We start from the raw sequence: 10,642 nt of genomic DNA, 5'->3' as shown, positions 1-10,642 counted from the left end.
AGGGCGGGCCCGCGGCCTCCCTCCCGCACGCTGCTGCTGCCCCCGGACTGCTTCAGAGCGAGCAGCCGCACCTCCTCGCTCTTGGGGACCCGGGCTGCCACCAGCTCTGAGCCTTGGCCGCCATCCCCGCCCATATCTGGAGCCCCTGCCCCCAGCACTCTTGCTGCAAGTATCTTGCTCACAGTCCTTAGTAAGTGGGGTTCACATGGTTAAGCCTACTTCGGGGTGCGGGATCCTGTCCTTTGGGCCCTGGTGGCCAGGTGCTGTCTGGTGAGACACGCCCCCAAGGTTGGGTGTTTATTAGAGGGAGGAGACAGCAAAGGCACCGTGACCCCGAGCCAGTGATCAGTGGAAACCATCTGGGTCGGAAGGAAGCGAGCTCCGGGCAGCCAGGCCTGTCTTCAGTGCAGAGCCGGCAGCTGCTGACCGCGGCCCAGGCTGTAGAGGGGGGGCAGCCTGTGCACTTTGCAACCCGGACCTCAGCCGGACGGTTCTGTGCTGAGGGGTGTCTGTTCAAGCTGCTTTTGAATGTCTGGTACTTCCTGTCAAGCGTGTCCTCCGTGGGGAAGGTGGGAGGCCATGTGTCAGATGGACTGCTGAGGGCCTTGAGGGTCACTGCGGGGACCCCTGAGCCAGACTGCTCCATGCCAGGTTATGGTGAAGAGAACGTGGGAATCCCACCCTGCCCAGGCCTGACCAATGCGTCCCTTGTTCTCAAAGGTCTACAAGCCGGGATGACAGGGACAGCGAGGACGGTGACCAGCCTTCCCCTGTGATCCCTGTGGACCCCGATGCCTGCATCCTTCCCGATGCTGCGCTGTGCGCGTTCACCGTGCTGGACAGTGTGCTGGTCACCCTGGTGCAGGGCCCCGCCCGGTGGAAGATGCAGCTGTTTGAGCAGCCCTGTCCTGGGGAAGACCCCCGGCCAGGAGGCCAGATCGGTGAGGTGGAGCTGTCCACCTACGCCCCCCCAGCCGGGGTCCCAGGAAAGCCTGCAGACCCCCACTTCCTTCCAGTGCTATGCTGTGTGTCACCGTCAGGCTCCAGGGTGCCGTGTGACCTCCTTGGGGGCCCTGGGGGCTTCACGCTGGAGGACGCCCTCTTCGGGCTCCTCTTTGGAGCTGATGCCACCCTCCTGCAGTCACCTGTGGTCCTCTGTGGTCTCCCTGATGGCCAGCTCTGCTGTGTGATCCTGAAGGCCCTGGTCACCTCCAGGTCAGCCCCTGGTGACCCAAATGCCCTTGTCAAGATCCTCCATCACCTGGAGGAGCCTGTCATCTTCATAGGGGCCTTGAAGACAGAGCCACAGGCTGCAGAAGCTGCAGAGAATTTTCTGCCTGACGAGGATGTGCACTCTGACTGCCTGGTGGCCCTTGGTCACCATGGCCGGATGCTGGCCATCAAGGCCAGCTGGGATGAGTCTGGGAAGCTGGTGCCCGAGCTGCGGGAGTACTGCCTCCCAGGCCCCGTGCTCTGCGCTGCCTGTGGCGGGGGCGGCCGCGTGTACCACAGCACCCCTTCTGATCTCTGTGTGGTGGATCTGTCTCGGGGAAGCACCCCGCTGGGCCCCGAGCAGCCCGAAGAAGGCCCGGGAGGCCTGCCCCCCATGCTGTGCCCAGCCAGCCTGAACATCTGCAGTGTCGTCTCTCTGTCCGCCTCTCCCAGGACGCATGAAGGTATGAGCTGCTGTCTAAAATGAAAGATGGGAGCCCAGGGTGGAGCGTCTTTTTTGACTGTCTGCTACTATCAGGCCGCCTTCCTTTCCTGGGCTTGTTCTTTCGCAGCGCTGACAGGTGTTGATACAGCCTAGTGGTTAACTCCCTTCTTGTCTCAAGGTCAAGCAGGGGCTGGTGGTGGGTCTATGCATTGTTCTGCCTCTGGGGTCTAGGGTGTGGCCCTGGGCCTGGTAGGATCTGAGTGTGCTGCTTGCTGGCTGTGGACTCGGAGGAAACTCGGGGGTCGGCCGCAAGTGCCTCCTCCTCAGGTCTTATGTGGCGAGCCGCCCAGGGAGGTCTGTTCCGGACTCGCCTTTCTTCCAAAGGCTGCAAACGCCTGCTCGTGTCATGGTGTGGCCTGCCCGTGAGTCTGCTCTGGACCAAAGGCAGATGGCACCGTGGAATTCTAGTTTTGTGTGTGTGGCCTGCCCGTGAGTCTGCTCTGGACCGAAGGCAGATGGCATCGTGGAATTCTAGTTTTGTGTTTTCCACAGAAAAAGCCAGAGAGGGTTTTAGCTGTGTGTGCCCAATGTTGGGGTGAGAGAAATAGAGCCACACACCCCCAACCAGTGCATTTCCCCGAGTGTGCTCACATTGTGAGCATGCTAACAAATCTCGCCACGGAAAATACATACACAGCAGGAGAGGAGGGCTCTGAAGGGAAACACCAGACTGTCTCCACTGCGGAAGAGAGGGCTGCAGACGGGGTCAGAGATGGCAAGGCTCGGGGCACCGACAGAAGCCCGGGGTGGGGACAGCGCCTTTGTCTCGGGACCTTCTCTTCCTCACTGGACACTGGTCTTGTCTTCCGACTTCTTTCCTGGAGCCTGGGGAAACACCTGAGTGTCACGCTGCTTGCCTCTCCCAGTGTGCGGACCAGGCCCCTTGTGTGTCTGTCACCAGGTGGCACCAAGCTCCTGGCCCTGTCCGCCAAAGGCCGCTTGATGACCTGCAGCCTGGACCTAGACTCTGAGATTCCTGGCCCAGCCAGGATGACCACAGAGAGTGCAGGCCGGAAAATTAAGGAGCTGCTGTCTGGAATTGGCGACATCTCTGAGAGGTAAGCAGTTTGGCTTGGGCTGGGCAGAGGCTGGCGCTGCCATCCTTGGGAGGTAGTGTCTCTGTGTGCTGAGTCTGGGTGTCCTCGGGTGGCAATGGTCCAGGAGAGGCCATTACTTGGCCTTTTTTTTTTCTGGTTTTTTTTTTGAGATGGGGTCTCACACTGTTGCCCAGGCTGGAGTGCAGTGGCGCAATCTTGGCTCACTGCAAGCTCTGCCTCCTGGGTTCACACCATTCTCCTGTCTCAGCCTCCCGAGTAGCTGGGACTAGAGGTGCCCGCCACCATGCCCGGCTAATTTTTTTTATTTTTTAGTAGAGACAAGGCTTCACCTTGTTAGCCAGGATGGTCTTGATCTCCTGACCTCGTGATCCGCCTGCCTCAGCCTCCCAAAGTGCTGGAATTATAGGCGTGAGCCACAGCACTCTACTTGGCTTCTTTTTTTGAGAGGGAATTTCACTCGATGTCACCCAGGCTGGAGTGCTGTGGTACGATCACTGTTCACTGCAACCTCCGCCTCCCGGGTTCAAGTGATTCTCCTGCCTCAGCCTCCTGAGTGGTTGGGATTACAGGAGTAATCCACCACGCCCAGGTACTTTTTGTATTTTTAGTAGAGATGGGATTTCACCATGTTGCCCAGGCTGGTCTCAAACTCCTGGGCTCAAGTGATTTGCCTGCCTTGGCCTCTCAAAGTGCTGGGATTACAGGCATGAGCCACCGCGCCCGGCCATTACTTGTCCTCTTAAGATATCTTGAGAGCCTCAGGCGTCCCACTGTTTGGTGACAGGCTACCCAGCTGCCTCTGGAAGATGAGCCAGGACTGCCCCCCAGCACCCCACCCTTTCTCCCTAGTGGGCCACAGGAGACATCCCCTGCTGAGTCCTCACCCTCCCTGCTCTCCGCGCAGGATCCAGCGTGCTTCTCCTCCCGCAGCACTGGCCTCGGGACGTTGAGAGAGAACACACTGCGTGCATGCAGCGTCCCCTGCACCTCTCACGTGACCCCTGGGGTCCTGAGAGCGAGGGGCCTGTCACCCCAGGTCCCTGTGGTTAGGGCTGTTTCTGTAGTGCCTGCCACCCTCCTGGCTTTCTCTGTAAAGGCTGCAAGGGAGAAAAGAGACCCACTAGGAACATTTTGGGGAGCCGAGGCGGGGGGTAATGCACCACCTGGCCCCTGAGTGGCCCAAATGTGGGTGGTGGGCTTCTCGCACCTGGCAGATTAGCCTAGGCCCCCCAAACACCAGCTCCATCCTCTGTCCGCTTTCCTCCTGCAGCCCAAGAGGAGAGATCAGGTCAGATGGCTTGAGGCAGCTTCCAGAGAGGCTCGATGTGGGTGGGACCGGGAGAGACATGTTCCTGCGGCGGGAGCCCCCTCTCTGGTGTGGCTCCACGCCCACTGTGTGCTTGTGGAGCCAGGTTCGGTGCCTACTGGGCCTGAGTCAAGATGTGGCACCGGGCGCTGTGGGTGTCCCCCCCTCTCCTGGGGGTCATGTCTGTCTTTCGCAGAGTGTCTTTTCTAAAGAAAGCGGTTGACCAGCGGAACAAGGCCCTGACAAGCCTCAACGAGGCCATGAACGTGAGCTGTGCACTGCTGTCGAGCGGCGCGGGCCCCAGGCCCATCTCCTGCACCACCAGCACCACCTGGAGCCGCCTGCAGACGCAGGACATGCTCATGGCCACCTGCGTGCTAGAGAACAGCAGCAGCTTCAGCCTGGACCAGGGGTGGACCCTGTGCATCCAGGTGCTCACCAGCTCCTGTGCCCTTGACCTGGACTCGGCCTGCTCGGCCATCACCTACACCATCCCCGTGGACCAGCTCGGCCCCGGTGCTCGGCGGGAGGTGACACTACCCCTGGGCCCTGGTGAGAACGGCGGGCTCGACCTGCCTGTGACCGTGTCCTGCACGCTGTTCTACAGTCTCAGGGAGGTGGTGGGCGGGGCCCTCGCCCCCTCGGACTCTGAGGACCCCTTTCTGGATGAGTGCCCCTCCAACGTCCTGCCTGAGCAAGAGGGCGTTTGCCTGCCCCTGAGCAGGCACACAGTGGACATGCTGCAATGTCTGCGCTTCCCTGGCCTGGCCCCACCACACACACGGGCCCCCTCCCCACTGGGCCCCACCCGTGACCCCGTGGCCACTTTTCTGGAAACTTGTCGGGAGTCTGGCAGCCAGCCAGCAGGACCCGCCTCCCTGCGGGCCGAGTTCCTGCCCCCATCTGTGGCTTCCATCAAAGTGTCAGCGGAGCTGCTCAGGGCTGCCTTGAAGGACGGCCACTCAGGTTGGTGGCACTGATTGGCTTTGCTCAGCCTTGGGGATTTTTCTTTTTTTTCTTTAAAGAGACAGGAACTTGCTGTGTTGCCCAGGCAGGAGCACAGTGGTGCAGTCATGGCTCACTGCAGCCTCGAGCTCCTGGCCTCAAGTGATCTTCTCATTTGGGCCTCCCAGAATGCTGGGATTCCCTGCATGAGCCACTCCCCCCACCCACCTCGGGCCTGTGGACACGGGCTGTTCCTCCTCCTCCCAGCTGCTCCTGTGGGGCGGCCTGGCCCCCAGCCCAGCGAGCTCTGCTCAGGAAATGAGCTTCGCCTGCATCCCGTCTGCTGTTGGGGTCTGGCCTTATGTGGGGCCCTCTCACCATGTATTTCTTTTCAGTTTTGTTTTTTAAACCTATATATGGAAGCGTAACCTAAATACAGCAGAGTCACAAAGGAGCCAAACTGTGAGCTTCGTATCGCAGGCACCCGGGGAGGGAGTCAGCTGCACTCACCCCAAAGCCCCGGCACCATTCATCAGGCGTTTGTGAGCGCCACGAAATGGAGTGTGCGGTCCCTGCTTCGTGTCTGTCCTTTGCTCCCCCGTGTGTGTGAGACCCTTTGCCACAGGTGCAGATGTCTCCATTCTACTGCAGATGGGTATTTGGATGGTTTCTGGATTTGGGCTTGTGCAGAGAGGGCAGCCGCAGCCATCCCCTGGGGTGTGTCTGCCCGGTGCCGGGGCGGTGCTGCCTGCTCCTAACCTCAGCCCCCAGGAGCATTGCCAGGTCCCCCAAAGTGGGGTTTTCACCTTCCACAGATTGTAACTGCCCCCACCCGTCGCAGGACTTGTTCAGCAGAGAGAGTTGAGCAGCGGCCTCCTTCCTTTCTCTGAGTCAGCTGGCCGTGCTGCAGCTTAGGGTGGGGCTGTGGATAGCTGGGATGCTTAGATGGCTCTGGGAAGGGCACTTTGGGGCAGCCATGCAGATGCCCACCTGGTAGGATCCGCTGAGCTCTTGGCTGGTGCCTCCCCTCCAGGTGTGCCCCTGTGCTGTGCCACCCTGCAGTGGCTCCTTGCTGAGAATGCTGCTGTGGACATCGTGAGGGCTCGAGCGCTGTCTTCCATCCAGGGAGTGGCCCCTGATGGCGCTGACGTTCACCTCATCGTCCGAGAGGCAAGCAGGGGTTCAGGCAAACGAGCCTCGGCACCAGCAGTTCTTGGGGTGGGGCCCCTGGGCCGGAGCTCGGGAGGACCCCTCACCCTGGGCGGGGGCCCAGCAGCCTTCTCCCGAGCTCCCCAGAGGACTATGATGTGACAATTTCCCCTCATGCTAAGCAGACCCCACTCAGGCGGGGAGGGCCTTGCAGCTCAGATCCCCGAGGACTGGCCCTGTCCAGCCCTCTCCGCCATGAGGGCCCCCTTCCCCTGTCCAGTACTGAAGTCATAGCAGGTTCCACAGTGCTGCTGGCAACACCCGTACCCCAGGAGCAGCAGCCCCGCTAACCCCCTGCACTGCTAGAGGGCTCCAGACCCGTCGCGGAAGCTGCTGAATGGCGAATGGCACTGCTGGTCTACAGCCCCTGTCGTGCACACCTTGCCAGAGACTCATGACCTCCAGCACACCCTCACGTCCCGCCAGCAGAGGCTCTTGCAGGGTAGCCCAGGCTGCCAGGACACGTGTGTCCCTGAGGATGGGCAAGGCTGCCTGGGCTCAGAGTCTGCACTTGGTTTTGGTTTTCGTTTTCGTTTTCGTTTTTTTTTTTTGAGGTGGAGTCTCGCTTTGTCGCCAGGCTGGAGTGCAGTGGCGCGATTTTGATTCACTGCCATCTCCACCTCCTGGGGTCAAGCGATTCTCCTGCCTCAGCCTCCTGAACAGCTGGGATTACAGGCGCCCACCACCACACCCAGCTAATTTTTGTATTTTTAGTAGAGATGGGGGTGTCACCGTGTTGGCCAGGATGGTCTTGATCTCCTGACCTCAGGTGATCTGCCCGTGTCGGCCTCCCAGAGTGCTGGGATTACAGGCGTGAGCCACCACGCCCAGCCCAGAGTCAGCACTTGGAATCGAGCCTCGGCCCTCGGGTGCCTTGACTGCCCACTGCGTGGCCCTTTCAGCCCGGATGCTGGGTCTGCTGGTGGCCCTGCAGGTCGGTGCTAACAGCCCCTGTGGGAGAGCCGCAGGTGACTGTGTCCTTTCTGGGCTCCCGAGGCCCCTGGCGTCTCACCTCCTGCGTGGCGTGTGGAGGATAAGCCTGGTTTCCTGGCTCTTGGCCTGTTCTTGCCATTCTTTGTTGTCCAACTCAGCTCAGGCCAGCCTTCCTAAGGGACAGGTGGGTGTCCCATAGATAGGCCTAGCAACTCCCAGTGCCCACAGCGATGCCCTAACCCTGCTGCCAGAGGTGATCTGTGATGCCTGGTGTGGGGGGACAGGCCTGGGCCCCCCAAGGGGCATGCAAGATCTACATGTAGGTTGTGCACAAGGCATGTCACTGCAGTGGCCTCCTCCTGGAGCAGGCCCCAGTCTGGCTCAGGGCCCTGCGTGAATTCCACAGGTCTGAGGGACGGGGTCTTCCTGACACATCTGGGCGCAGAGCAGGTTCCTGCCACTGGTTGGTGGCTGGTTCTTCAGGTGGAAAAAGTTAAACTAGGGTACTGAGCTCTGCCTCCTTCAGGGTACAGGACAGCCCAGGGCAGGGGGTTGGCCTCACGTGCTGCCAGCTGGGGAGGCTTCTGTGTAGCCTGAGCCCCCCGGGCAGGTGGGGGTGCCACAGGCAGGCAGTGAGGTGGCTCCTGTGTTGCAGGTGGCCATGACCGACCTCTGCCCAGCCGGGCCCATCCAGGCAGTGGAGATCCAAGTGGAAAGCTCCTCTCTGGCCGACATTTGCAGGGCGCACCATGCCGTTGTCGGGCGCATGCAGGTATGTCGGCCCGCTCAGGAAGGCGGCCAGGATCTGTGGGTCGCTCGCTAAGGTCCGTGCTGGGACCCTGTAGCTGCTGGCCATGGGGTCTGCAGCTCCCTGCACGGGAGTTGTAGGAAGATCCAAGCCTGCTCTGCCGCTGAGTGCAGTGTTGTGCAGTGGGGCTGTGGGCGATGAGAGGCATGAGGTGGACCCTCTCAGAAGGCCAGTGCTGCTCCCCAGGTGTGCCGTCACCCCCGGGCACCTGTGAGTGCAAGGACTGCCCGGGCTACGAGGCCAGTGGGCTTCTATTTGTGATCTGCGAGGTCAGTCCAGGGTTTCCTCCCTTCTCTGGCTGGGCAGAGGCTGCATAGAGAGGCCGTGGTCTGAGCGTGGATCCTAGAACAAGGTGCTGGGAGCCTCCACGTCTTTGCCAAGAGAGTGGAGTTTGCAGCTCCCCCCACTCACAGCCCCAGGGGTTCCCTGGCACAGGAATAGCTGCTTCCATGCTGTGCCCAGAGCCAGCTTGGGCCAGCGGCTGCCAGATCTGAGAAGAAGCTCTCCAAGTTCCAAGCTAAAGTCTAAACTTGTGCCCTCGGCAGGGCAGCTGTCACACCTACCCACTAGGACTGTAGCACAGCTTTGGCCCACACAGTGGGTCTGCAGCAACCTTAGAAACCGGTTCTGGAGTTTCTTGTTAGGGGTGGTCCCTGCCTCGGCTCCACCTGGGCTTATCAACGTGCATGCCCAGGCCTCCCCAACCCTGAGACCCAGGGCCTGCGGCCTGATGCCAGCTCAACTCCCGTGGGCACTGTGGTGACGCTTGGAGACGAGGCCCCTCTGCGAGCAGTGACTCTGCCCAGCCCCGCCAGGTGGCTCAGATGGCCGATCCCAATCAACACGTCAGTTCACACAGCACCATGACCCAGAGATTTCGTTTGGTGCAAGGACCCTGCACCCGACACTTCCATGACCCTGATGAGCATGTCACGCAGCACTGTGACCCCAGTGATCTCATGGCACCATGATGGGGGGCTGCCTGGGCTTGGGGGTCTTGTCTTGAGTGCTGGGGGCACCACGGGGATCTCCAGAGCTGAGGTGTTGCCTGTCAAAGGAAGCTCTGCCCACTGGGCCATCTGGTCCCCAAGAAAGTCCCGTTCCCTGCCAAGAGCAGAGCTCCAGCCCCTGGGTTTGTGTCTGGATTTTTCTCATCTTAAAAGGACACAGTCATGTGGGGTCAAACCCACTCCCGCGATCTCATCTTGGTCATCTGCAGAGACCCCATTTCCAGACGCAGCCACTCTCTGAGTGCTGGCACTAGGGCTTCCGTGTGAATCTGGGGGGGCCTGAGTCAGCCCACAGGAGCCCACGCACTGCTGCTGCCTCCTGGACACAGATCTCGTATTGGGCTGCAGACCTTAGTGTCCCCCAACAGCTAGGTGCCCACCCCATGAGCAGGAGTGCTCTCAGGACCCTACCCAGCACACAGCAGCTACCAGCACTTCTGGGACCCCAGGCAGGCCAGTGCTGCCCCTCGGGGTGTCAGGATCTCTTCTCAGTTGCTTCGCTCCAAGAGCCTGCAGGAACCTCACTGCCCAGGCTCATCTGGAAATTTAGTTGTATTTATTTATCTGTTTGTTTGAGATAGAGCTCCGGCTCTGTCACCCAGGCTGCTAGTCCAGTGGAGCGAGCTCGGCTCACTGCAACCTCTGCCTCCCAGGTTCAAGTGATTCTCTTCCCTCAGCCTCCCGAGTAGCTGGAATTACAGGCTCCTGTCACCAGGCCCGGCTAATTTCTTTTTTTTTTTTTTTTGAGACGGAGTCTCGCTCTGTGTCGCCCAGGCTGGAGTGCAGTGGCCAATCTCAGCTCACTGCAAGCTCCGCCTCCCGGGTTCCCACCATTCTCCTGCCTCAGCCTCCGGAGTAGCTGGGACTACAGGCGCCCGCCACCTCGCCCGGCTAGTTTTTTGTGTTTTTTAGTAGAGATGGGGTTTCACCGTGTTCGCCAGGATGGTCTCGATCTGACCTCGTGATCCACCCGTCTCAGCCTCCCAAAGTGCTGGGATTACAGGCGTGAGCCACTGTGCCCGGCTGATTTCTTTGTATTTTTAGTAGAGATGGGGTTTCACCGTGTTGGTCAGGCTGGTCTTGAACTCCTGACCTGAAGTTATCTGCCTGCCTCAGCCTCCTAAAGTGCTGGGATTACAGGCCTGAGCCCATCTGGGAAGTTTAGATCCAAGCCCAGGGAGCCGGTGCCGCAGCCCACACTGGGCTGTGCCGCGTGACTGAGTGAATGGCCAGGCCAGGGTCTCTGCACAAGATGCTAAGGCAGTTCCCTGGCTGGTCTGTGCTCCTGAGCGGCCTGAAGCCCAGGATGGGAGAAGGGGGCAGCAGGCAGGTCTGGATCTGCATAGAGTGTGGCTCTTGGGGACAAGGAAGGTCCCACTAGTGGAGAGAAAAGAACCAAACAAGTTCATTTCCAAGAAACTCTCAGGCCAGGGGCTCTGTGCCCTGCTGCTCTGGAGGGCAGGAAGTCGAGGTGAACAGTGGGGTGGAAAACAGCAAAGCGGCTGGGGGGGTGCCAGGCAGGGAGGCGGGAGTGGGGGGGTGCCAGGCAGGGAGGCGGGAGTGGGGGGGTGCCAGGCAGGGAGGCAGCGCTGGGCAGATAGAAGGAGAGGGTCACCCTGCTTCGAGGGGTGTGGGGGCAGGTGCTGGGGCACACCC

At 60.5% G+C, this 10,642-nt stretch overlaps 1 protein-coding gene across 2 annotated transcripts in view; it reads left to right on the top strand.

Moving 5' to 3' along the window:
* The window catches only part of LOC105548972 (chromosome unknown open reading frame, human C17orf70), a 17,794-nt gene that overhangs the window by 1,867 nt on the left and 5,285 nt on the right, over positions 1-10,642 (top strand). The window contains exons 1-6 of one of the 2 annotated variants that reach the window (XM_011993366.1): positions 1-190; positions 721-1,676; positions 2,619-2,775; positions 4,278-5,047; positions 6,060-6,196; positions 7,824-7,940. In XM_011993366.1, the coding sequence (XP_011848756.1) occupies positions 884-1,676; positions 2,619-2,775; positions 4,278-5,047; positions 6,060-6,196; positions 7,824-7,940 (1,974 nt within the window). In that variant the 5' untranslated portion in view covers positions 1-190; positions 721-883. The remainder of the gene's footprint in view (positions 191-720; positions 1,677-2,618; positions 2,776-4,277; positions 5,048-6,059; positions 6,197-7,823; positions 7,941-10,642) is intronic. The other variant, XM_011993288.1, reaches the window with a different exon arrangement.

The sequence above is a fragment of the Mandrillus leucophaeus genome, unplaced genomic scaffold (genome assembly GCF_000951045.1).
Source record: "Mandrillus leucophaeus isolate KB7577 unplaced genomic scaffold, Mleu.le_1.0 Scaffold1, whole genome shotgun sequence".
In the NCBI taxonomy this organism is placed as follows: Eukaryota; Metazoa; Chordata; class Mammalia; order Primates; family Cercopithecidae; genus Mandrillus; species Mandrillus leucophaeus.
Note: the sequence above shows the minus strand (reverse complement) of the source record. Positions and strands in the feature narration are given on the sequence as shown.